Source organism: Nipponia nippon, unplaced genomic scaffold, assembly GCF_047370975.1.
Source record: "Nipponia nippon isolate SJK-2023a ecotype South Korea unplaced genomic scaffold, ASM4737097v1 scaffold_5, whole genome shotgun sequence".
NCBI lineage: Eukaryota > Metazoa > Chordata > Aves > Pelecaniformes > Threskiornithidae > Nipponia > Nipponia nippon.
In genome coordinates this window covers 98129304-98156786 of record NW_028262369.1, presented here as the reverse complement: position 1 = coordinate 98156786, position 27483 = coordinate 98129304, and the positions used below count along the sequence as shown (strand labels likewise).

Genomic DNA, 27483 nt, shown 5'->3' with positions numbered 1-27483 from the left:
CACAGAGCAGTACTATCAGTAGAAGCTAATATATTCTCAATTAAAGATAACCAAATACATTTCCTGTTTAAAAAAAAAAAAATAAATAAACCTCAACTGTCCTAAATTCTACATAGAGAGGAAATGAGAAGTGCTCAGTGCTTGGAGCTGCATGCTAAGAATTAGGAGCCTTAATGCAATTTCATGATTAATTCCCTGTGATCTTCAGAGAGACGTTCAGCATCGATTCCACCAGTGTATCTGCAGGTTATGGTGCTAAGCAAGACGACGCCGGACTTTCAGGCACCTGAGCTCGGAGGCAGAATCCACAGTCCAAGGTCCATCCCCAAAGTGCCTTATAAAAACCATGGGCAAGGTGAGGTGGCTTAGAACAGAATTTCCAACAGCCAGCCTGTAGCTCAGATATATAATTGCTGAAGCAGAAAGGAAGAAGAGAGCATACAAAATGCCGGGTTTCTTTACTTTTGGGGGGCTGTAAGGAGACATTTGAGTCTGATGAGAAATTATAGCCTGAAACCATTCCCTAGAATTCAAGATACCATCCAGATTTCTCCCAGGACAGATGCAAGTTTGTTCTGTTTGAGCAGACACCAGCTGTGAGCAAGTTATATGCCGACTGGCAGTTGTGAATGTGCCTAGTGCAGTTCTGGCCCCAAATGTACAAGCTCTGCTGATGGCGGAGGTGAAGCTCATTCATGCTTGCCTGCAAAATACCACGTCAGTACATCCTGGAGGGGGACACTGTTTTGAACGAGACTCAAGAAGAGGTCACGCATCCATTTTCAAGACAGAAAAACATCCATCAGTCCATCCAAGGCTCATCTCCACACGTCCCAAGGAGCGCAGAAGTGGAGAGGCAGGCGGGGGACCCAAATGCAGACTCCAGGAAGGACAGGGCTCCTGCCGAGGCTGTCCCTGGAGAGCATCTGCCCCATGGTCCAGGTGTGAAAGCCATCATGATGGCTCTCAGGATCACCTTTCAGACTGCTTAGGGGTACAGCACACATAATGGGATGCAGGGGAAGAACATTTCAGGATTTCACAAGAGTTAGGGGATGATTAGGGGAGGACAAGGGCAAGGAAAGGGAAGGATGTGGGTGATGTGGGGAGGAACAAACATGGGATGAAGGGACAAAAGCACCAGCCATGTAAGCACGCTGCTGGTCACTATGCTTGCCCGGCCATGCCCCACACGCTATCAGCACAGTTCTATCTTCTTCCTAAAGGCCTTTCTAACTCTCTTTCTGGGGGAGAGAGTTCATTCTGTGTACGGCGGTCTAAGCACCAGCAACTGAAGTGGGACCACAGGTCATAAGGTCCATGGGTCCGTGCTGCCAGCTGCATCTCTGTGCCAGGAGGTCTGGAAAGGGGCTCAGCCTCCCCTCTGCCAGGCTGCCGGATTCGGCTCTTCCTAACGGCCGACAGTTAGGGCACTCGGCTGAAATGGGCAGATAGATCATGTACACAGGGTCCCTCTCATTCATCTTAGTCCTCTGTCCCCTCAGAAGGCAGGAATGTTCTTTTCTCCACAGCCTGGTCAAATAAAGGCATCCCCTGCACCCCTGTAAAAGGGGCGCATCAGTCATGCAATCATCAGCCGATAGCTTGGGAAAACTTTTGGTCCCTGCAGAAACAAAACAGGGCCAAATCACATGGCTCAGTTTATCAGATGAATCGTTTGGCAAACCGTGACTCTGCTGAAAGTCTGTCACTATTATTCTGGCTCTCTATTCAAGTCAAAGAGTTTTACTGATGCAGTTGGAATGAATGATCTATGAGTGGGTTTCACATACCATACAAGATGCCGCTGCCAGTACCTACAACGGATGAGTATACAGGTAATAGAATCCTGTGATATGTAGGAGCTTAATTAATGGGAAATTATTTCCCTGCTAGTTTTCACTACCGTAAGTGCTCTTGTAGGAGACGTTTTATAAATAAAAGGTACATAATTGCAGGCCTGGAAGACAGAATTTTCCAAAGAACAGAAAGCAAACTATTACCAGCAGCAACTCAGTTTTTCAGTCGAGGCACATCCCTCACGCAGGACCGAGTTTCTCCTTTAGAAGGTGGCGTAAAACACATTTCTTCCCTCTAGCCTATAGGAGCAGGAATTGAAGTCTTTACTCCCTTTGAAAATGTAGAAGCCAGACTTACTGAACACTACATCAAACTTGCTCCATTCATAAGTGGGATAAATAGCTGGCCCTGCAAATTTCCCCTGGAATTAGATAGAACTTAAGAGACAGAAGGACTTCTTTTCCCTGCAAGTTATAGAGATACTGCAACAACAAGGTTGTTTCTATTTTGCTGATAAAGCACAAGAAATAAAAAGGATCTACCCCATTCTCCTGAAGCCATCTCTCTCTAGTGAGGATTGAAAACATGAGGATTAAAGATAGAGGGAGAAAATAAATGCATGTTAGCAAAACCATTAAATGTAGTTACTATGTTTTCCCTTTATTCAGTCATACTGACTAGGGAAATGCTACTGCCCTCCTACCCATTTTCTGTGTTTGCTTACCCTTTGAAAACACTGGAGCAGTAGCAATTCACCTCGTGGATGGCAATTTAGAACACTTGGGATAAAAAAAATTACGGAAATTTATTCAGAATAACCTGAATACACTACATAGTCAAACCAAGTTCTCCAAAAGAAATTCTTAAATCTTGTAATACTCCCAAAACTCAGTTGGAAAATAAATTAAACCAAGCAGTCATGTATGAACAGGCACTGCAGAGCAATCTGAGTTGAACACAACATTACTTTTGCATAGCAAAACCAGGCTTAATTATTGATCTACCTTATGAATATTTCTGTGGAGCTGATGGAATTTGGCTCACGGCCAGAGATCCACTTTTAGCTTTCTCTCTCGGCAGAAAGAACCTTTAACTCCTTGCAACAAATCCTGTTTTCAGAAAGCATTATTTTATTTTGGTATAGATCTGCAATTTAGGAAAGCAAGACTTAGAAATTATTTTAAAGCTTTTCTTCTACCTAGATGCATGACCTGGAAAAAATACTCTTTAAGAAACCTTGAATGAATTTTAAATATAAAGATCTCCCAATACAAAGCCAACTATTGAATAATACCCTTTAGCAACATTTTTTTATACTTCTGACACAGCAATACTCAGAGTCACAGCTCTCCATTATTATTTACTTGTATTGGTGCACACTAGTCACCACTGCCCAGAGGATGAGACGAACCCAGAGTATTCAGCCACCAGCCACCACGGCCCCTGCAAAAGCTCTAACCCCTCGCTGGCACCTCTCAGCCTGTCAGAGGAGATGTTACCAACATAACGCTAGTCACAAAAATAAAAAAAGCCGTGCAAACTGTCTCCCGGCCCCCAGCCCAGCCATCAGATGATAAACTGCAGGCTGACAGACTCCTCACAGCTGGGAGGAAGGCTGCGACGAGGGGCAGGAGAAGCAGCACCCCAGTGCACCCGAGGCTCAGGAGCTCCGTCACTGCTGGAGGCTGCAGCCTGGCTGGGAGCACTCACCAGCACCACAGAGAACAGGACCTCTTCTTACTTGAGGGCAACCAACTCACTCCTCCTCTGCCGGGACTCCCCAACACCACGTGGCTCGGGAACAGGATGGGGAGGCGGAAAGACCCTGGGACACAGCCTTCTCCAGCTCCTTGCCATCCTCATCACTTCACAGGCAGACGGGTGCCGGCAGCCTTGGTGGGGGCACTGCCTGGTGAGTGACTGAACGCCCAGCAGCACCGAGCACCGCGTGGGCATGCTGCGTTACCAGCAGTGCTTAGTCCAAGCATCCTTTGGTACTCCTTCCACAGTGCAGCCTAATGCCATCAGGATTAGCACCATCCTTCCAGCCCACCAGCACCCTGCATGCCACGCGGCAGCTTGCAGATTTGGGCCTCGATTACTTAACTGCTTATGCAACGGCACAAAACCAGGTATTTGGAGAGCAGTGTTATCCTCCTGCAGTTAAATTTAATCTCTGAAAAGATGAAGCTATGTTAATGACCGTGGGGAAAAAGGATTTCATTTGGTGCTCTGTACAGCACTAGCTTAAGATCCGCATCATTCCCCCTTTCCTGGGTCTTTCACCCCACATTAAGAAATTAAGATAACTTTTTCACACTTGTGTTTCTTCTGCAAAATTGTTTCTTCCATCTTTTCTCACAAAACTAAGTTTTAAGTAGATATGTGACTGCAAGTTCAGCAGACGTCTCCACTTTATCATAAGTATAAAACCATCAGAGTGAGGAATTAGACGCAGGCTACTCTAACAGTCCTAGGGGAAACAGGAGAACATCGTCCGCAGCACCATCCCTCTGGCTTTCAGGTAGCTAGCACCACTGTATTATGTGTAACAGATAACTACTGGATTAATTTAATGTGCTCTAACTAATTTAATAGACCTTTTCAGGCCTATTTGAAGCTACCTTCATGATCTATTCATTTTACTTCAGCAAAGCACAGACAAGCTTAATTAAATTAACTTTAAAATGCCATCACTCACATTGCAGATAAAGATCCTCTGGACATCAGGGGTTCTTAAGTAAACAGAAATCTTGTGAGCATATTTACTACATAGTGTTCCAAGCCACAATCAGCACACAGGGTCCTTGTCTGACCTGCTTTTGATAGCTTCTGCTGTTAACAGACATCTTCCAAATGCTTCTAGAAAAAAAACACTCAGCAAGCTCTTAAGGTAAGCCAGACTCAAAATTATCCAAAATTTCTCCGGTTTTAGCAGGCTCCAGCATTTCAGCTAACCTGCCCTGCTCCCTTACGTCAATAGGATAAGAGAATTTGATAATTTCTTTTGTATCCAAAACCATGCAAAGTAACAGTTTAGAAAGAAAAGACAGAAAAATATTCTTTGTAGAAGAAAAGAGAAAGAAAGGTACCATAATTATAGAAGCCTGAGACTCCTCTAACTAAAGGTCTTGTGATTTTAGTAGCAGTTGAGAATGAAAAGAGAACAATGTATTGATTGTCTGTTTTGTAAAAATGCAATACTTCAAAATTGGTTTTAAACTACTGGGGTTTTGTTATTTAAAGAACACTATGATTTTCTTTTAACAAAAATAAAAATTTCATAGGCAGAAAATAATGTAGTAAAACCTATCCTCAGGCAGCTCCCGACGGCAGCAATGGAAGAGGAGTCAGACAAGGCCACCTCATGGGTGGGGGGCCATGGGAATTAGTTATGCGTGGAGCAGCATCTCTGCTTATCGTCAGTGTTTATAACATTCCAACAAAAAGCAAAAAAGCTAGGTGGATATTTCAAAACATGAAATGAAGCGGTTTTGGTGAAGTAAAAGTCCCAAGTAAGATGCTGACCTTCAGCTCCACCTACAGAAGAGAAGCGCAACGTAAACGAGCCCCGGTTCAAGACATAACTACGTCTTAATTCTGCCGTGGCAGTGTTGTGTTAATCTCCACTTTGTTAAACATATCACTTACAGATTTATGGGGCAACTGGGTGGCTCAGAAGATTAGTAACGGGATACTGAGCACTGTCAGTTGTAGATTCAAATCCACCTCAGGTCAGGAGAGGTCAAAACGAAATGAGAGGGCATCACTGGTCCGTAGAGCAGCTTTCTTTTCAGCATGCTTCGCAAAACCAAGGATTGAAGGGGATCAGAGAACAAACTACACCATCGGCCATGGCGCGTCCCGTCAGGCTGGATATATATCGGCAAGAAGAAACAAGTGAGATGCTTGCACCCCACTGCCTGCATTGTATGGTATTTGTTCTGCAGAGAAAGCATTTCACAAGCATAAACTGTCACATTTGCAGCTGGGCTGTATACGCATTCAGTCTCCCGGGGATTAATCCAGAGCCACTAATTTATTGTGCGACTGAATCCTGAGGGAAGAGCTCCTGGAGGGTCTCAAAACTGTCCTGGCAATCACAACAGCAGCGAGCGCAGACCCCAACAGCCAGCGTACGCAGCCAGTCTGGGCACATCTCTCTCCCCAGACTCCCTTCACACTGACCTGTGTGGAGCCAAAATGCCATCTGCATGGCGGCACACCATGGTGAGACCACGGCTCTCCACCGGGGACACGCTCTACCACACAGGGTTGAATTATTCTCATCCCATTATCACCGATAGCAAACTGTAGGACCAACAGCAACACTGGTACATGTAGGTTATTTTCCTCTGCCCTCAAGAACTGAAAAATCTCAAGTGTTCAAAAGCCCAGACTAGTAGTGTCCAAGACAGGTGAGAGAAGAAGATACCAGCATCCATAATCTAGTAGAGTAACTGTACTCCCAGAGATCAGAAAATAACCCTCACCCTTGATACTTTGCTGGTTGAGCATGTTCCCGATTCACTGGGAGACCAGTATCAACAATTTAGACTTGCTTCCTCATTTACAAACCAAGATACTAAATGCCAGTAGTGCTGGGAGCTTGAATGTTGACTGACCTGATGTTGTGGCAGGAATTTAAAAGCGTACAATAGAACAGAAACATTATCACTAGTATTGCCCCAGCCTCCTCTCATGCAATGTAATTAAAAACGCATGCACTGAAAACACATCAGAGAATTAAGGAAGGAGAACGACAGCACCGCTACTTCTGTACTTCCCTCTACCTTTTCCATTGAAAAGTGATACTCAAAAGAAGAACTGAAAGGGCAGCACACAGGGCAGTGTGTTATCTCGTTTTATCTATAGAGATATTTGGTGCACAGCTGCCCTAGCATTACCTTCTGGTTTGTAGCTTGACTGCTTGTAGCCTAGACTTGTGTTGTATATTGGAAATATTCGGCTCTGCATAGTAGCAACAGCTACAATTGGAGCATGGAAGAGCCTTCACAGAAGCTCAGATGTCGAGGCAGGCAGAGCAATTACCCTGTCACCGAGTAATGCAGACAAGTTGCTCCTGGCAACAAACCTCTTCAAACATGGACGGAGAACAGCGTTCACAGAACAGAGACCCCATCCACGAGTGCGGCCATTTTGATGAGCTTCTGCGCATCCACCGTTTCTCTCCGTTCTGGTACTGAGGACTCTCCGGCACCTGGGGCAGACCACGGCTGCCCGGCGTGACACCCTGTTACTGCAAGGTCCATGCTTCACAAGTAAAATGCTCATCTAAAAGCTTATTTAATAATACCACGCAGCGAGATTAGATCTTCCAGGAAGGAACATGCAGAAACTGCAGCATTTCATACAGACTTTGATTCCCATTGCAAAATCGCTGACCTCCTTTCACTCTGGCAACACTTCTACTGATTCCTTTTACCTTTTCTTCTGATTCTTATCTCAGTTTGCCCAGTTTCCTCTCCCGCTGCCATTTCACCCAACTGAAGACAGGCAGGGGTAGAGGAGAGAGGAGGCAGCTCCCCTTCGGGAGGAACAAAGCCGCCCGGCACTGGCCAAGCACAAGCCTGGTCGCTTGGAGCTTCAGCTCTAGCCTGCAAGAGCACCGGTGCCTGCCACCCGTGCCCTCTGTATAAAGAGGAACCTGCTCGCTCCCATCCATAACCTTTCAAGCAACAAGCTTCTGCTTCTTGGCTTGTTGCGCTGATTTCCTTATATATCTCGTCTCATTAGCTGGAGAAAAAAAAAAGAACTCCTCTCAGTTTTACTTGATATGTGCAAATCTCACAATTTTAGCACCAATCATCCAGTCTTCCTCAAGCTAAAGCATTTGCAGCCAGATAATTATATAAAAATCGTAGTTTTTAATGATAAAACAAAAATAGGGATTCTGTCTCTGATGTAGTGGGGGCTAGGAAAGCTTAAATAGGAAACTGTTAAACAGAGACCTCAATGCTATTTGTAAAACCCATACATTTGTGGGAGCAGGGTCATGATACTGCAGTGCTTGGTTTGGTAATACTCAGCAACCCTATTCCAGTACAGGCATTCTGATTTGTACCTCTAGTTCATAAAAACCACATTAGGCAATTAGACAAGTAGAGACAAAAAAAAAAATCATCCTTACAAAGACATTGCAACCCCTTACAAACTAGATTTACTTCCTCCTCCATTTTTGTACCAGTTATCAGAAGGAAAACACAGTATTTAAGAATTTGGTTTTTGCATTTCTGGTAAGTTAATCCATCACTGATAAATTAAGTCAATCATCAAGAAATTCAGAATTGTTTACATCTCATTCAGGATTCAAGCAGAACTCGTTCCAAATGGCTTTGCATTTGGTAGCAAGAATGCCTATGCCAACTTCTCCCATACTGAGAAATTTGTGGTGACAAGTTGTGCTTTCCTGGACAGCTGGCAAAGGGGTTCTGATTGTGTTATTACACAGAAGACAGCTCAAACAGTTACACAAATAATATGAATAAAAGTGGTATTATTGAGCTGGTGAAAACACACACACAACAAAATATCCTCCTGTGAACTTTGTAAGAACAAAGAGCTGCAGAATTTCTTTTTGAAATGCACTGCTTGGTCCTTCTTTGGTAATTTTTGGTTCTTTAAGTGCAAAAATAGATTTTCTGGCTCACAACCCCTTCCCGTGCCCTCCCTGCAGCTAGAAATGCATTACAGCTTACATGTACAGCACATCTAACAGCACAGCAATGAGATCAGCAGACCAGACCCACTTTCTGCTAAATTATCCAGAAACAGGCAATGCTGGCTGGAGTTATCCAACAGTAATTCTATTATCAGATTTAGTAATGCTGATATATTCCTTCTGCATTTCCCTCATCTTCAAAGCAAGGTACAATCTGGCCTGCCACACTCCATTCCCTTATAGGAGGCAGAAAAAGTGATTGTGTTAAATGCTTACACACGTGAGTGAAAGCCCTCGTGCTGTTCCTTGACCCACTGTGGCAAACAAGGTGAAGAAAGGACCAGGACCTATAACATGACAGTCATATAAACATAGTACCTGCCTCGTATGTAAATCATGATTCATATTCCTATTTCTGTCTAGCAGAAACAAACAAAACCTGCAAGACACAGGGCTGTCAACTGGCAGAAGATAAGGAGGGTGCAAACAATCGCTAAGGCCTTTTATTTGCATCAGCATAAGCACTTGCTCCTCCTGTTAAGTCACAAGCCATTCTGCTGACGGACTTCAACCTCCAGCCACCCTCATCACTTGGCACTATTTCCAATTAAAAAAAGAAAAACCCAGACCCCTTAGTCCTGAAGCCACAGAGGTCTCTTGTCTTCCCCATCCTTGATGTTTATCCAATTTACAATTCCTAGTTCCCAAAGTCTCTGAAACCCATGCCACTCCAAATGGCAGGTTTTAATAATAATAAAAAGCAAAAATCAAAAGCAAGCAGTTCTTGTTACACAAACCAGCTCAGCCCTGGAGATAACTGGTAAATGAACACAGTCTCCTCTCCACCTGGCCCTTCTCTCCGTACCCCCTTCAAGAGGAGGGGTACCTTTTCCCAGACACACCAAGCGTGCAGCGGCAGCAAAAAGGAGCTGCCCGCTTTCCCGTCGCAGCAGCTTACCTAGAGAGGCTGAGCACTGCCTACCGCACACATCCAGGGCAACGAGGCATCTTTATTAGCAATGCTCCACTTAGATGATAGTGGGGAAAAAAAAAAAAAAAGCCCAGCGCAGGATCAGAGCTGTAGCAGCAGGACAGTGCTGCCGTCGTTGCCCCTACATGGCTCCCAGCGGGAGCTCCTGCTGCTGCTCGGGAGCCAGAGGAGCAGCGGGGCTCCAGCGTGTGCCCCTGCACACCTACGACTGCGTTCGCACCTACAACTGCATTCACACCGTTCAGCCATTGCCTGCAGTAGGAATACATCTATACAGTTACCAATGGCTCTTTAGAAAAGAGGGACAGATACACAGCAAGGGACTCCAAACCCTAAAAACAGAAGGTACCTCTCTCCAAGGCAGAATAATTCCTCTGAATTCCCACATCCACCAGCAAGACTAAAGAGACACGCAGCTGCTTCAGCTTTCAGGCTTCTTGCTTTTTAAAGAGCAGGTCCCAAATGACTTTCTCAAAATGAAACTGAAGTGTGTAACGGCAGGTACCATAGTACCAAAAATCAGAAAACCCTGAAATTTAAACCACCAAACCCAATAACAGACAAGAGAAAAAGAAGGAGTATTTCCATTGTATAAACAAGGGACCAAAGAGCTGATGAGCCTAAGGTCACTTGCAAGGCAAATCCAGGTTTGTTCAGTTCCAGTACAAAGTCTGAATCCAAAACAGGCCAAATGCAGGCTCTACCAAGGTGAGCAGATTAAGAATTGCATCAAGCCAGAAGAGCAATGTACTCAGCTCAGTTAAAATTATACATTCATATAGTACTGCCGTTGCTGAAATAGCACAGGTACATATCATAAAACTTAAGAAGGAAAGAGTTCACTCAGAAAAATGTAAGTCCTATATTAAGTGACAGGCTATTGACCAATTCTGACAAAAGTGAATTTAAAAAAAAAAGAAATTAAAAACAGGGCAATAGTTCAGTCTACTTCTAGAGAACAACCACATCACTAAGCCTCTCCACTAGCTCTGCACACAGCCAGCCTTCAAGAAGCACCGCAGGCAGCACCGGGAGCGGGATCCCCCTGCGCAGCTCCCGTCCTTCGGCCACGAGGATGAGCGGCCTGGATGGCTGCTGAAGGCAGCGCTTCTCACCGCTCCGACGGAGGCAGCCAGTTCTGCACTTCCTGCACCTGCAGGTACTCGTAGCCATCTCAGATAAGCAGCCCTGCAAACACCTTGATTAGAGGATGGCAATAGAAGTGACTCATCTCAGCATTTTTTTCCCCAAAAGGGAGCGGTTCTGCGGGCGAGTCGGGTGTTTCCCGAGCCGGGCACTGACAACCAGGGGCTTCCATTTCTCAGTCTTTTTCCCAGCTCTGGCACTGGCTCACACAACACACCCGCTACGAAACCACCTGAGGTGCTTCCATTTTCCTTCAGCTCTTAGCAGCAGAGTCCTACCTTCCTCCCGCACAGAAAGAGGGAAGAACAATCTTCCGCGGTGCTTCACAGCTCAGTGATCACATATGGTACAATTAAAATAAATTGTTTATGCTGGCAACAGTTTTGTTTGCAGTTTATGGCTAAGGTTATTCTATAATACTCAGAAAATCTGGGCTGCACGTAAAGCAAGCAATGGACAGAATAAATCCTCTATTACCAATATATGCAAACATCTTTCTCAAGTGTAAAGAAACATGTGCTTCTGTGTAGCAAGATTAACTTTGACTTAAGATTTGTTTGTATCATTGAAGTACTTTGCTTTGAAGTTAAATTGTAAAAGATACCATAAAGTGAAAAATAATCAAGCCAATCTGTTTATCAAATGACAGCAGAGTTTTCCACTGGGTGTTTATGGTTGACCCAGAAAGCAGTAAGAAAATAAAAAAGCATACAGATAGCTTCTAAGAGGAGAAAAACCAAACAAAATGTAATATTAAAAAAGAGTGGAAAGAAATAAAAGGTAATGTAAAAGGGGAGAGAAGTAGAGGATGGATATGACATGGGAGTAGCAGGTTGAGACTAACAGGTCAGCCTTCAGTAGTGGCATTTTGTATGATTTCTATGGTGACAAAAATCAGTGTTGGGCGGTTAAAGAGGAATTGACTGCTGCAGTTGGAGAGGGCTGAGCTGTATGGCTGCAGACAACTGCGCTTGCCGTGTAACCGAAACAGCTACTAAGAGCATCAGCAGTAAAACCTGGGAGTAGCGTGGCTTCCCAGGGTCACAGAAGTCATTGCGTTCAAAAGGGTACGCGGCATTGATCAAGCCATCAGCAAATTCTGTCAGGTACACAGCGAACAAGTCAAGACGTATACGTTTGCTGTGCCTGCTCCAGCTGAAGTAGCCACAAGCACCTCTTGATGGAGCATGCCTGCATGTTATGAACTAGTCCAATAGAAGTATAGACACATACATGGATACTCTAGCGCCTGCAAGTACAGCTGCTCAGCTATCTGTACGACAGAGCAATGTATTAAAAAAAAGCCAGATGACTTTCCTTAGTAGATTTTTGGAACAGATTATTACGAAGTGAACAATATAAAATCTCAAAGCTCTGTGAGAAGTTGCAGCATTAGCCACATCTTACTGTCGGCCTAAATACAGAGATTGAAGCTATTCAGGAGAACTGTATAGTCAAGAAAAGAGATTACAACTGCAGAAAAATCCAACTTCTGTTAACAGCTTTGCTAAAAGTATTCACTAACCCAGTTACCCCAATTCAGATAATGGTCTCCTGCACGTTCTTTGCTAAGTGAGAGCACAGTTTAGCAGTCAGAATGATACTTGTGTATCAGAGACTCGACTTCCCTGTAGATTCCCAATGTGACTTTAAAAGTCAACTTTCACCCCCCGAAATAGGAAGTCTTCTTTACCTCACAGGCTGCCACAAGGACAATTAAATAGAAAAGACTGTGTCATAGCAACAAGATCTAAGTAAATTCAGGAATATTGTGTTCAGGAGTACAGCAAAAGTTATTGCAAGCCTTTGGGCCATTTGACATATAAGAAAATGTGTTTTTCAGTATCGCATCCTCCTCACGCAACAGAAATGTTTAACAACAGCTTCAAAACTACCATAGGTTTTCAAGAATCCTACTGCTCCCTGACCCAGAAGAGAGTCTTTTACACCAACCAAGAGCCTCTCCTATCCATCATTGTAACGAGGTAGCGGAGTAAGATTTCTTTTAGCAGAGAGCGAAGCACTGAAAAAAATGAATCACTTTTAGCAAAGACATCTAAGAGGACCACTATTAAATATTTAAGTTCTTATCTCTGAATACTCATTTTTCACGGGGAAAAAAATCCAACATTCTTGGTTTCAATCAGACTCTATCTCATAATGTGAAAATATGCATTTTCTGAAGCTGTCATGGGACCAATTATTGATATTATAATGGGAATCTGATAACAATCACATGCATTTCCAGGACATCCCATAAAAAGTCAAGAACCAAAGAGACCATAAATATATAGAAACAGCTTGGCTCTTTCCAGTAGATGAATAAAATCAGGAATCCATCAGAAAGAGCATGCCTGTGACTCCACATCTTTAAGATTCTGAAGGACCCCATGTTGGATATCTTGAGGTAAAAGCTTTTTTGCTGTTGTGTTGGTTTTGTTTTGTTTTTTTTTAAGGTTGCAATATTTTCACACTCCAAAACCAATAAAATTGAATAAAGGTATTTTCCCACTTCACAAAGCCATCACACAGACAAGCACCATCATCCAGTGTGTACCTTCCAGCGGAGCTGGAAAAACAAAACATTGGCAACACTGCAGTCAAGTCAAAAGTGTCAAGCAAATACCGAGCAACTCTACATCACTTTTCTGCTTCTAGACCCGCAGTGTCAGCTGAAGCACAGATAACCCAGTATTGCACACCCAGGCTGTTGTCTCAAATAACCTGGATCCAATGTCCCTTCATTTTTCTGCCCACTGCCGAAGCAGAGCTCTTCTGCCTCACCCTGCAGCATCCTGGTTCTCAACAATGCAGAGAATTGAGAGCAGACCCTGAACCAAGACTCATTCCCGCACAGATACAGGTTTTTTAAGTCATCCGAGTATCTTGGTAAATAACTTTTCAGGATGAGTCTTACCTTGGCATGACCTCTGAGTTTTAAAAGGCTGCAGCAACACAAAAGCAAACAAAAGGGGGAAAGTAAAGGGTCTGAAAGCAGTTGGTAGGTAATTGTGTTGGGTTTTGTTGGGCTACATTAAGACAAAACACATCAAGCTCCAAGTGACCCAACAAAAACAGACACAAAACATCCTGTGCTCAGGACCGCTGTCTATGTTAAGAAAAAAAAAGAAAAAAAACCAAAACCACAAATAAATCCCCTTGTGTAGAAGAGATCTTTTGATGAAAACGTTCATGCCAAATTCCAAATGCACTTTTGTATTCAACTAAACCAGCCAGAATTTAACAAGAAATGCATCAGCAACCAGACCGTCCCAAGCCACGGAAGCTAATAGGCGAAATTGGATTATGTGTGTTTCTTTTCCAAGCAGAGAACAGATCACCCCGTTCACTCGTTCCTTCTATGCCACTGCCCCCTTTTCAGCACGTGTCCACAGCTCCCCTTTTCCCTACACGTACGGTATTACCGATGAACAGCACAGCTCAATTTATGCACACTGCCGTCTTCAAACAAAAGAACTGATGACACAAGATATTTAATTTTCACTTAACATTGTCCTCAGTGGAAGGAAAAGCCCACCTTTAAGAAAACACAGTTGTGAGATCTGCAGGTGTTGCAGCTCTGCAGCTTGCTCAGATACGCTGGTTACAGCGTTAGAAACGTGTGTTACTGCCTGGGGACACATTAGGCATTTCAAAACCAGTAAATGTGGAAGAAAACAAATCCTAAGGTGAGTCACTTTAACGGTAACAGGAAGGACACAAAGGTAAGGCCAAGGGTGTCAGCAGTCTAGTTAAAAACTGTCAAGAAAAACTAAATTAAATAATCCCTCCGACTAAGTATCTTTTTACAGAAGCATCCCTCCCCCACCCCAATCCTCAAAAAAACACTACAGAGAAAAGCATGTTATTATTAAAGACTTCTAACTGGCATCTCATCCTTCATTTTATCTTTTGTAACGGTTTTTATTCTTCTGGCACAGTTTAAAACACTGAAACGATATGTGGAGATGTAAGTACGCATCACTCCCTAACAGCATCCTCACTGCATGTTAAGCCTTCGTTTAGGGCAGAAAGCTTCAGGAGAAAATCATCTCCAGTGATGCACGAAAAAAAAGTACTCCCAGACTTCCCCAAATACCGATAAATCTGACTGTACCAGCCCGAACAGCCATTTGCAAAAATGAATCCAAACAGCAGTGACTAACTACCGCATCTCAGGGGAAGGAAACAAAGACTGCAACAAGCTGGAGCGCGGGGCGCGAGTACAGATGCCGAACAGCCTAAACCTTCTGGTCTAAACCAGAGGCATCCTACAGGAGCTACCAGAGGAAAAAAAAGACAACACTGAGACTGGCATGAGACTGCATTTTCCAGTTGTTTGACAATCTATCTTGTTGAAATATATCATCTATATTTTAAGTTTCAAAGCTTTAAGTAGGAAGCCATGTTTTTGACAGGATAGGTTTGCAGGATGAAGATGTTTTTAGAGAAAGATATCCAAACGGGATTAGAAAAAGATAAAAAAAGCCTTCAATGCCCCAAGGAAACACAAAAGGGAAATTGCTCTGGTGAAAAAATAATAAGCTTTGTATTTTGAGTAAATCATCTTTCTAGCACCACCAACAATAAATAGAAGCTATTCTCACACCTTATTTCTCACTACATTTTTAGAAAACAGAAAAGCACATACACGTACAACTTCGTCCAAGAAGTACCCATCGATCCGCGTTGAATAATTTTCCCCCAGTTCAGCACTTACAGACAAGCTTGAAAGACTATCCCTTCCAGAAGAGAAACAGCAGAGGATTCAGAAAAGAAACAAACAGAACCCCCAAACCACACTGTCCCCGCAGAAGTGACTATCTGTGCTCAAATCTATCAGGAATGTGCCGAGCAGCATTTAACAAGCCAAGGATTTTGCTTTGAACCTTAACTGGGAGGAAAGTACCTCTGTCTCAGGAGCATCTTAGCAAAACTGGTGTGGTGCCAGCAGAGTCCCGGGAGCCGAATGGGCTGCTGCTCATCCCAAAACGTGTGGTGCCGCCTGGGGAACCCCCCAGAGTGTCACTACCCACGGGGCTCGGGCAGACATGAGGGTGTTGCTCCTCCAGGCACTCACTGCCCTCTAAACAACGCCCCGCTCTGCCCCTGTGTGATGTTTCAAAGCTCTGCGTGTGCCAAATCGCCGTGCAAACCGGCAGCGTTTCCTTAGGAAAGCTGTCTCCCCGTCCCGTACCGACCCAGCCCGCGTTATGGGATTGGGCAGATGCAAAGGCGGTGGAGAAGGAGAATGTCTGGGGTTTGGAGAAGCTTGGAGACTTTTTTGCAAGCCCTTCTCAAGACAGACTTTTTCAACTGACTTACAGTACAGGAGAGTAAGTAATACTGTACATTACATTTGCTTTGGTGCTTTATGGAAGTATCACTGTGTCAGGAAATAAATGTATTGTATTTCTTGATAATCAGATCCAGAACAGTTTCATTTTTTAGCCAAGACACTGTAAAAACAGAACCAATAAACTACCCTGCCGGTCATCTCATCTGTCCCATGATTTTAACCTTCTACCCAAGCATGTGAAAGTAAGTGTGAAGCACAGCAGTATGCTTTAAGAAAACAGCTACTCTCTTTAAAAATCAAGCACGCGAGCAGCTCCCTGAATGGCTATCACAGCAGTTCTTCAGTAAATGAAATAATTTCTCCTGCAAGGCACCGAAAAGCCATCCGGACCCAGCGGAATCATCTTGTATTTGTTCCTTCCCAAATGAACAGCAACATGCTATGATCTACAGGCTTCCACTTCTTCCCGAGATACCTACTGGCTTAAGCTCCTGAGAGAAATCACCCAAAAAAAGCAAGTGCCAGATCTGTCAGTCTTGTGCTGCTGCTGCTCTGGAAATAGTCTGACCTGAAAGCAACATAGCCCAAAGCCACAGGGGAATGAGCACGTGGTTCACCTCATCCACAAAACAGGAAAATGCAGCAGGTTAGAGACATTTGCAGCTCATGCCAGGGTACAGGAAAATCTTAGGGTGTAGGAGGATTGGCAACACTTTTGAAAGAAACAGCTCCCACAAAGGTATTTGTCAGCTCTTGGTGTCTTCAGATACCATCGATTCCATATAAATGTCATGCTTAGCTATGCCAGCTACTTGTGTCTCACCACAGCCCTTCACAAAAGCTTCCATACAAAACTTGCTCAGTCTTCACTGGCAAAGGAGAGTTGAGCAGAACTGGAAAACACACCAACGATGCTGGGAGACAAAGCAAGCACTGGGTTCCCAGATTAAGCCTTCTGCTAGGAAAACGGCATGCTGTGTATCCACTGACATGTCTTACACCAAGACAGAAGACCCATCTCACTTCACATCCTACATCAAACCGGTATGAGCTTTTTATAAAAGGTATTTATAGACGTGTCATGAGCAAACCCTCCGTAAGCAGAATTGCTGTGCATTTTAAGGTAGAGATGGATGCTTGGCTTTTGTTAGAAGCACGCTGTACCACGCCCCATGAAAAAAGCCGTGCAGCACAGAGTGGATCTTTAATTATTTTTTTTTTAACTAGTCATTTATCTGTTATCCCAGGGGGTTTTTGTGGGTCTGTCTTAACCACTGAGTGACAACTGCTTAACAGCCTACAGAGATTTCTGTACAGGAGGGACTTAAGAACATGACTTTTGTCATTAGTACAAACTCTACTGACTTTACTAGAGGACATGAAATAAAAGGTAAAACGTATCCAAATATTCTAGGGATGGAATTAACTGAGAATCTCTCTACAAGGCAATGTTCCAAACAGTACTTACAGCAGAAACTATTAAAAAACCCCCACAACCCTGCTCAGATTCCACCTCAGGAATCAGCCATCAATTTTTGTTTGTTTCTACTTCACGGAATATGACACTGCAAAACAGCAATGACGATTGCACAGCAGCAGAGCATCAGGTGATGATATTTTTGTTTGGTTTTAGGCGCAGAAGTTAATTACGTGCAATGTGTTGCGGATGAAATAACAGCATTTTCCCCCATGTGAGTAAAGCACGATCCTGCAGGGACCCTCCCGTTTACCCTGTAGCTCTCCGCTGGTTTTCCCACGGGCGGTTTGCTGCGGGAGCTGGTGCAGAGTTAGGCTAAAGCCCCCCAGTGCAGGCAGCGAGGGGCTGAGGAAGGCTCTGCGCTGCCCGCCTGACACCGAGCGCACAGCAGAGAACTGCAGTGCTCAGCAGCTCCTGCTAAGCCGGGCTTTACACATGCCCTCACGCTGCAGCTCAAAAAGCAGCTGACAACCAGAATGAAGAGTCTTTTATCCTCTTTCTGGTAATATTAACATGAGGTTTCCGAGCTGGCTAGAAAGATTCGTTTTAGACCTTCTCCTTTCTAAACAGGAGATGTTTGCCTCAAAAATCAGTTTCAGATCAGCCTTGCACTCAAAGGGAAGCGGTCATTCTAGTCCTAACAGAGAAAGGAGGTGGAAATACTCCGTCACAACTAAATTCCTCTATTGTTTACAACAGGGGAGGGGGAAAAGGGCTGGAAGCACTCTCCCCCATAAACCTAAACCAGAAAAGTATCCTGAGGGAGAGCATCCCACCAGGTGCTGAGCCTCTCTCCATCCTTCCTTTGCAGATGCTCAGGAATAAAAGCACTCGGAGGAACGGGCGAAGCATGAAGAAACCACACACCAGAAGACTGCCTCAGTTGCTTACTACAGCAAACAGCTCCATGCTCTCCGACAAGACCATAAGAAGCAAGCCAGCTAGAAAAATACATTTTTAGGTATGTCAGCCAACACAATCAATCAGAGAGTCACCTTGAGGTTGCAGAGGAGCAGAAACATAAAATGAAACTGCAGTCTGTTGAGACTGTTGGGTAGCTAACCGCAAAAGAAGGCGATGGATTTACCACTGTCGCCTTTTCCTGCCATGGTTAAGGATGAGATACATCTAAAAGGCTTTTCTATTTTAAAGTAGAATCAAAATACAGTGGGTTTTCTCTCTTTTAACCAAAGGAACATTTAAGGGAAGACATTTTAATCTTCCATACTTCACTGGCTTGCACGTGCAAAGCACATGAAGATGGATGGAAGAGGCCAGAACATAAGACACTGGGTCAAATCCCAACTCGGAGGGGTTTAACTGGTTTGAACAGAGTTAGGACGTTGCCCTAGGACTTGCCTGACAAAGAGCTCTGAACCGCTCAACCACAGGCGTTGTAGAGATACAGATTTATACATGGCGTGAAAGATATCATGGGGAAACTCAAGCCTAAGTTGTTAAACTTCCTTCACTGCTGTTTGTTGTCAAGAGATCTCATTGAGTCGTGATCTTTAATTTTTGTTGGAAAATCTACCCAAGGGGCTAGAGAAGTATAATGGGAGGCGATGGTGGGAGGTTCGGAAAGAAAGCATTTCCCCCAAAATTGTTTGTTGGGAAGGAAAAGTAAATTTATTCAGGCTGACTAGTCCAAAAAAATAGACATTTCCTTTAAATAATACCTATTTTATTTTTTCTTATGAGATAGCAGAATTCCTGGGGGGGGCATGGTTTTGTTTGTTTGTTTATTTTAACAGAACCCCTTTCTTTTCAATATTTTATGGAACAAAAATAAGAGCTGCATTGCAGTGTTTTTCAAACGCTATAGCAAAACACCAAAAAAAAGTGTTTGGTTCTGGTTTATTTTTGCTTTATGTCATGTTTCCAAGAGCTTTTGGAGACTAAAATCCTGCTTTTCGCGAAGGAAGTCTGCTTGGGTAGCGCCCTCCACCAGAATTAGGATTCCTTCCCCCTGCCAGGCATTATTTGTTGGAGCTAAGCAGTCGCTCTAAACCAGTAAATAATAACAAACGGTACAGCTTTCTACTAACATACTGCAGTAGCATCCACTGTAGATCAAGTTACACCAAAGCCCAGCGAGCTCAGTACTGCCAATAAAGAAGACAAAGAATATGGAAAGATTTTCATGGACAAGTATCCCCACAAAACCCCAGCCGGATGGTTTCTCTTTGAAACAAAGCAGCTGTATTTGAGGACATATTGCACTAGTTGAGATGACTAAAACGTGCACCTAAAACAGACCTGTATTTTGCCCTGCGAAGGCATGCTCTAAGCTTCTGACTAGATTTTCAAGATGGCAAATAGCCCCCCAAAATGATCCTGCCAAATTGAATATACTTATAAAAATAAATATTTATGTGCATTTATATAAATAAATGCATGCACTTTTCTTGTTTTTAACTATTTTTTTAAACTGCCATGGCAGGAAACTGACAGTTGCTGTTATTTTTCCTTTTTACCTTTACTAAAGGAATTCTCTCCTGTCTGCGAGATATAAATACCTTTTCCAAAGCCTCATAGTTACTGTGTTCCCAGACAACAGATACTGTAGAGCCAAAGATGCATTATATACTTGCACATTCACTCAGGTGAGGAAAAAAAGGATTCTAAATTCTACTTCTCTTAAAAAGATAGCACTGTGAATGGATTCACAGTAGATGTATTTTAATCTACTTTTAATATGTCTGAGGGTTTATTTATTTAAGGGGGGAGGGGAATTTGCTGACATTTGTTTCTTAAACATCCAAATGACTGTGCTACAGTTACGCTTTCCTTCCAAATATTTGTTGACCCAAGACAGCCCTCCATTGCCGACTGCGATGGATAACCAATTTGATTATTCTATTGTTAACAGACTGTTGTGGGTGTTACGACTTTAACCTTCGAATAAAGAACGTTAATTTGGCTACGCAGAAAACATTTAATAAAAGCAAATTAAGAAAAACAAGTTAGCCATTTATGTCCAGAACTGACTAATTTTTTTCCTTGCTTTTCCATAACTCTTTTGCAACTTTCATGAAAAAAGTTTCTAAAAAACTCAAGGTTTTAATAAGAATCTTGACAAATCGTACAAGTAATTGCTCGTTCTTTGTATTAACGATTAGTTTTAAGATCTCTATCATAGTACAGTATGGATCATACGATTGGTTTGACACAGGAGACCAATATATAAAGCAAAGCACCAACGCCATGGCTGGTTAGGCAGTAAACCAAAAATATAACTCAAGTTAAAGCGCGTGGCATCGTCCATGTGCACCCACCAAACCCAGCACCAGCAGACTCCTGAAGGCGACCCCAACCCAGACTCCCGCTTCGGGAAGCTCCAGCTCCGGGAACGAGAAGCAACGGCACTCTCCTGTGCAAGGCTGACGAACGCGCTGCGCCATGTTAACCGCTGAGCAAAGGAGCCGCATCCCGAACCGCGGAGGGCCCAGATACACGCACGCTTTGTTCATTTTAAAGCTTTTGCTGTTGCGAACAGCCTATCCCCTACAAAGCGTGGGGAAAACGCGGAGTTCGGGTATGTTGCTGCTGCAAGCGGGTAGTGACTGGATGTTTAATTATTTTTTTTTTTTTAAATGAAACGAAGAAAAATGTCACCTCGCGTGGGCCGTCGGAACTAGCGGTGCTCACGCAGTGCCCCAGCTGCTCCGCAGGGACCCGGCGGGTCCCGCCAGCGCTGCCCGGCCGCCACCAGCCGCCGTGCGGGACGGGCACAGCGCATCTCCCCGCCACGGGCCCCGCTCGCCCCGGGGAGCAGCCCGGCGTTTCGCCGCCGGCTCGGCTTTGTCTCGCCTGGCTCCGCGCCCGCGGGGGACGCGGCGCGGTCCGGGGGATGCTGCGCGGCTCCGGCGAAGGGGATCCCACCGCACACCCACCCCCCACCCCCGCCCCGGGCACCGGGAAAACTTTCTCCCCCGGCGGCTGCCGCAGGGGCGCGGCGGAGGCGCGGACGGCCGCCCCCGCGGAGCGCCGGCGAGCATGCCCAGTCACCGGCATGACATCAGCGCCGGCAGCGGCGGCCGCCCCCGCGCCCCCACCCCTCCCCGGGCCGCGACCCCCGCGGGGAGCCCGGAGCCCCTCGCCCGCCGTGAGGGGGGAGCCCAGCCCAGCCCCGCCGGAGGGGAGCGGGCCCCGCCGGGAGCGCCGCGCCGCCGCCCCTCCCTCGCTCCGCTGCAGCGGGAACAATGGGCGCGGGGCCCGGCGGCGGCGGCGGCGGCGGGGGGGGCGGGGGGGGGGGGGGGGCGCTCCTGCGGGCGGCGGGACGGCGATGAGGGATGGTGGCCCCGGGGAGGGGGGTGCTGGCCCCGGCACGGCACGGCGCAGGCGGGAGAGGGATGCGGCAGACTCACCCCGATGACCACCGTCTCCTCGCCCTTGAATTTAGGGATGAATTTGTCCCCCCGGAGGATCTCCGCCTCGTTGAGGGGCCGGAACCGGCACATCACTTTGATGCTGCACTCGGCGGGATCCGCCATCTCGGCGGGGCGGGCGGGCGCCGGCCGCAGGGAGCGAGGGCTCCGCCGGGCAGGTGCCGCAGACGCCCTGCTGCCGCCGGGCGGGCGGGCGGGGCGGGGCCGGGCGGAGCCGAGCCCCCTCCGCGCCCCCGGGGCTCCGCCGCCGCGCCGCAACGTGCGCGGGGCCTGCCGGGAGGCGTAGTCCGCGCGGCAGGTGGCGGCCGCCAACGGCTCCAACGGTCCTAACGGTCCCTGACGGCGCCCCCTCAGCGGCGCCCCCGGCCGCGAAGGCGGGAAAGAGGGAGAGCGGGCTTTCCCCGCCACACAGCCGCCAGCCCTGCCCGCAGGGGCCAGGTTAGCCCTTTTTTATAATTTATAGCAATTAACTGGGGGTCATGCCTCTCTCTCCATCGACATGAAAGAAAACAAAAACAAAAAAACAAACCTAAAAAGCAGGTATTTCATTTCCACCTGGTTTTGTCTGCTCCCTTTTTAAGTGTAGGTGCTCTCTTCTGGGCTAGGCCTCTAGCTGCAGCTGCTCCCTCAGGGAAAATAAGATGGGGACAAGGAGAGAGGACTGGAAACCTGCGCTTTGCCTCCCCCACAAGCCCGATCTCTGGCCAGGTTACAGGATACGTACTCCTGGGATGTCACACCAGCCCTTCCCTTCGTTACCTTACCCTTATTTTCTGTGAGAAAAAGCAGAAGCAAGAGTATCTCTGGTGACGCTTTGACCTTGTTCAATTTACAAGAAGTTTGGCAGGATGCAGCCAGTGAATCAGCATCTGCGAAAGCCAAAGGCTGGAGCCTGTTGCTGCACTTCAGGGTTGCAGTCCTCCTCCTCCTCCCCCTTCACGCTCTGACACAGAGCACAGCAACGTTTCTTCTTTACCTGCTGAAAATACCTTCAATTTACCCTCCTGCCCTGCCCTGTGCCAAGGCCGGTTCATTTCCCTAGATTACAGTTGTCTGATACCACATGTAATCTCCTCCTCCATCATTTTCTCCCTGCAAGAAGCCAGACCGCTTAAAGATGAATGCAACAACTGTTGATGTCTTCTGGAAAGTTGCAGACATTCCCTGAACTTCAGCAACTCCCAGCAACTTCTGAAACCGGTTTCCTCCAGTAGAACAGAGTAGTGCTTTCATTAAATTAGCCCCGGTCGTACAATTAAGATGACGGTGGTCAGTTCTTTGGCATTTCTACAGAGATTTCCCTTTCTTCTAGCCACAGGGGTTGTCCTCATTACCTGATGCAGATGGGAGAAGAGCAGGCTAGTTACAAAGGCTCTCATGCCCTTCTTAAAAGCAATTACATCAGGGAGAGTTAGCAACGTGCGGCATGTGATAAGACATCATTATATAATGTGATTTATTCCCATGGATTACCAATTATCTAGCCCTTTTATTTCTCTTATGTTTCGAGCTTTTACCCTGAACAGCAAATTCGTTAAGGCACGACAAGTAAGTAGGGGCTTAGTCATAAAAGACAACCGTTTTAAGGACTTAATCCTTATTTTTTTCCATTATCAAGAGCTCATTTTGGAGCAGGAGAGGCAAACCTCTATCTTCCTATTAGAGTAGGTATAATCTGCAATCAGTGAGAATGCACTGAAGAGCCATCTTTTCTTAGGAATTTTGTCACCAACAATATTGCATTGTCTGTATTGTAGACAATACCGCATTGTCACAAAGCTGCTATTTTTACTACTTATTACCGGATTACTGAGTTAAGCAGCCCAGTAGGAACATTCGTTTCCAGCCAGATTCAGGAGTGATCAGAACCTCCTTGAGTTTCTGAGCTTCTTCCAGGCTGTTCTGGGTGCCTGACGGAAGGTCTGATTTACAGTTCATTGGGAAACCGCTTCACATAAAACATGAGCTATCAAGATACAGAAAAAGAGTCATACTCCGCTGCTGTAATCTTAAGCATTATCATTATTAATTTCTTTCATTCCTGAAGCCGTGGCTTTTTTCAGATTTGTGTACTTACAAGAAACACCGCTACAGCTATGCTCTGCTTGGCTTAAACGTAAAAGAAATCAGACCTTGATGTCATCTTATTTTCCCACAACTGTAGGGCAAGTTCTCCAGCTAGATGCAAAGTCCACAGTTTAAATCACCCTGGCAATTAGATACGGTTTGACAACGAGTTCTGATTGCTCCTGAAGAAATTCTCAAGCTGAGCCAGCCTCAGCTGGGACAGGTCACTAAACAGCCCGGGATGTCAGAGATCTCCAAGAGGAATAACAAATCCCCTCCTCGAAGACTGGGGTGAACAGGGATGACCGTAAGAAAACAAGGAGATTCCATGTGTCTGTCGATGAGCCGCCAATACAGCCAAGCTGCTCAGGCTGCGGGAAAACCAAGGAGGGGGCATGTGATAGAGGTTCTGAACAACAGCAAAAAGGGGGTGCTGAGAGGGAGGTGGTCCCATGGAAATACGGGAATATCCAGAAGTGGGCATTTCAGAATATTCCTGGGCATTTCAGAAATGAAAAGAACAACTTCCTACTCCAAAGCCAAAAGAATATTGCTTCCTTTCCTTGCTTCTGGGCTCCAGGAATGAGCTTTGGAGTTGGGAAGGCGCTTCAGGAGAGAGAGAACAACGGGGTTGCATTTCTGCTGTCTTTAACAATTCAGTGCAGTGAACAGACACCAGTGCTGGCCAGGGGCACAGCTTATCAGCAGGGAGAGCGGCTTTGATGTAGATTCCATTGATCCTGGCATCTCAGCAATGGCCACCAAGATGAAATTTGATGATATGCTTGTGTCATCAGTGCTGAGATAGGTCTACAGGTAAAGGGGTGATAAAGGGTTTCTTCCAGGAGGTACCAAAACGGGTAGGGGCCCCACGACAAAAAGCAATTTTAAATGTCAAGGATCGTTTATGTCCCGCAGACACCAGAAGACACTGTTAGGGGTGCATCAGCGAAAATGTTTACAAAGCTAGAACATAAAGTGTTTAACAGAATTTAAAAAAAAAAAATAATGAAGGAAGCCAAAGACTGAAGAATGGGCAACAAAATGAGCTAGAGAGTGCTGAGAAGGCAGCTAGGAGGAATGGAGATACAGTAACAAGCTAATCTGCATACCCATGCATCACCAAAGGCAAGGAGACATAGTTCAGGAGAGACCGGGCCACGAGACCATTTGTCCAGGCAAAGGAAAAATTTGATAGCAAAACATATAGGATCTGCATAACTGATGCTCTCAGTCACCCAAGATGATTATCCCAGAAGCGAGATCTCCTTTGATCAGACAGGTAATGATTTCTTTGGGGATCGGGGGCCAGAGGGGTTCCTTCCTCGCACTTCCACAGGAAGGTCAGATCTGGAAATGGAGTACTGCCGGCCAACATTCTCCATCGGAAAATGTTCGAGCTATGCTAGCAGTGAGCTTAAGAGCAGCCATTGCTTCTGGTTTGCAAAACACTTATATGTATACTTTAAGCATATATTGAAGTATGTTAAGTACACACATAAACCTCAGTCTTGATATAAATTATCCACATTATGCATAGTCATATATATCGTGTTAACCCACCTACAAAAAATGGGTTTGTTAAAAATAAATTGATTTTTGCCACTTTATACAAAGTGGTAAAATATTTTAGTTGATTATTCAATACTCAAAGTGTTTTTCCAAGTTACAGTCCTTTCATATTACCCAAATGAAAGGATTGTAACTTGAAAAAAAAAAGAATAAAAAAGATTTGTCTTCCTTAACTATAGGAAGCAATAAAGCAATCGTAAAAATCCCAACCAAAGAACCCCGAACCCACTAAAAATACACAACCCTGAAACACAAAGCCTCCACACCGAATTCTGTTGTGAGGGAGAACATGTCCATTGTCAAAAAAACCTTTATGCATGAAGAGGCAGGAAGAGTTAAACAGCATCGCAGGCAGATGATGCCATCTTCTGGTGTCACTTACACAGCTGTTGATTTAAAACCAGGACAACTAGTCTAGTCAGATCATCATCAGGAAGATGGGGGACGATGTTATTTTAAGCATCACTTTATCCCCAGGGCAGGGTTCAATGAAATCACGTTAATTCAGGAAGAGCCGGTGAAGCAGAAACAGCCATGGTGGGAAAGGGAGCACCAGGCTGCCCTCAGTTCACAGCTAGCTGCCACCAGCCCACCCCCAGGGGGAACTCGGGGCAGACGGGGCCACACCGCAGCTTGCTGAAGCGGGGCCGCGCATCTCCGTCGGAAATTTGGCCTGAGCTGCGACTGAGGTTTTGAAAGTGTGACTAGGAATCGTGCCTAGCCTTGGTCAGTTGATCAACTTCGGCCCCGTTAACTTCTTTCTGCTGTCCTTAGGAGAGTTCAGCAGCTGACAGGCGCAGGACTCGTTTATTTTTACAGGCATTCCTGAACAGATAAGATCTTGCCAGAGTGTGATACAGCACGTATGGTGCTGCGGTCGGTCGTTTCATTTGATCTGTCAGAACTCCAAGGAAGTGGTTGTGCACTCCTGGCACACAAGAGGATTTAGGCTGATGTATCTGTTCTGTTACACATTTTCTCTTATCATTATCTGCTACAGTATAGCCGTAATTAATTGCCTCCCTCCTTCATTTGCCCCTTGCTCTCTAATTGATCTTTCTACATTATGCTCCCTGTGTAATTACATTTGTATTAGAGTTAAATCAGTGTGTAATGGATTGAAACCAGATTGGACTAAACAGGTTTTCCCATTCTTAGTGACAGAAACAATCCCAACTTTGGGAAAAAGCCGTGGGACTGGGGTAGAGGGGAAAGGCTACTCTGGCACACCGGCGGGGCTCAAGACATCACAGATTCTCTGCCCAGGAGATTTTGGGCCATTGCCCCTCTTCCTGCCCGCACATCCACTCGCCCTGGGGAGACTGGGCGGGACGCTGGGTCGCGCTACATCGGTTCCTCAGTTGGTAGAGGGACCACCGCTTTCAGCACTGCTACGTATGGAGCAAGGATGGGAAGATGATGCTGATATTCAGAGAAAGGAGCGGACGCAGCCCACGTTCGGGAAGCAGTTCAGTTGCTCCACAGTTATTGCCTTTTTGTTTTCAGATTTTAGTCCTGTTCCAACATCATGTATTTATTTATTTTTTCTTTAAACTCTAGTTACCGGGTGACAATACAGACCGTGATTAAATGGGGCTAAATTCATAGCAAAACGTAATTGGCACGGGTGTTCTTCATTAATTTTTTGACATTACACCATTAAAAAAAAAAAAACATTACTCTGCATTTTAAGGTACACTAAGTAACTTGGAAACAAAGTCACTGAGAAAACAGGGAACTTGACCTGAAACTCCCTTTTCCCTCCATATACCAGAAAGGCACTTCAGAAACCAACATTCCCATGTTCGGGAATGTCATTTTGGGCACTGACCGTCACTGCAGCAGGACGGCACACAATCGAACCACTGCAGGGACAAGCGAGAACCTCGCATCACCCAGCTCCAGACGCTGCTGTTGCGCTCCTGCAAGTAGGAGGCTGGCATTCCCAGGTCTTCCCTTACCCACTGGGTGAAGATGCAAGATGCAAACTGCCATCAGTCAGTTAACAGAAGTCATCTGCAAGTGTTCTGCAGTCACTCCTAGGAGGCCCCGTGCTCA

At 45.5% G+C, this 27483-nt stretch overlaps 1 protein-coding gene across 1 annotated transcript in view; it reads right to left on the bottom strand.

Moving 5' to 3' along the window:
- The window catches only part of KIF5C (kinesin family member 5C), an 87784-nt gene extending 65807 nt beyond the window's left edge, over positions 1–21977 (bottom strand). Inside the window, exon 1 of the mRNA XM_087732425.1 lies at positions 21766–21977. Coding sequence (XP_087588551.1) covers positions 21766–21891 — 126 coding nt within the window. The 5' untranslated portion in view covers positions 21892–21977. The remainder of the gene's footprint in view (positions 1–21765) is intronic.
- Between the last annotated feature and the right edge of the window lie 5506 nt (positions 21978–27483).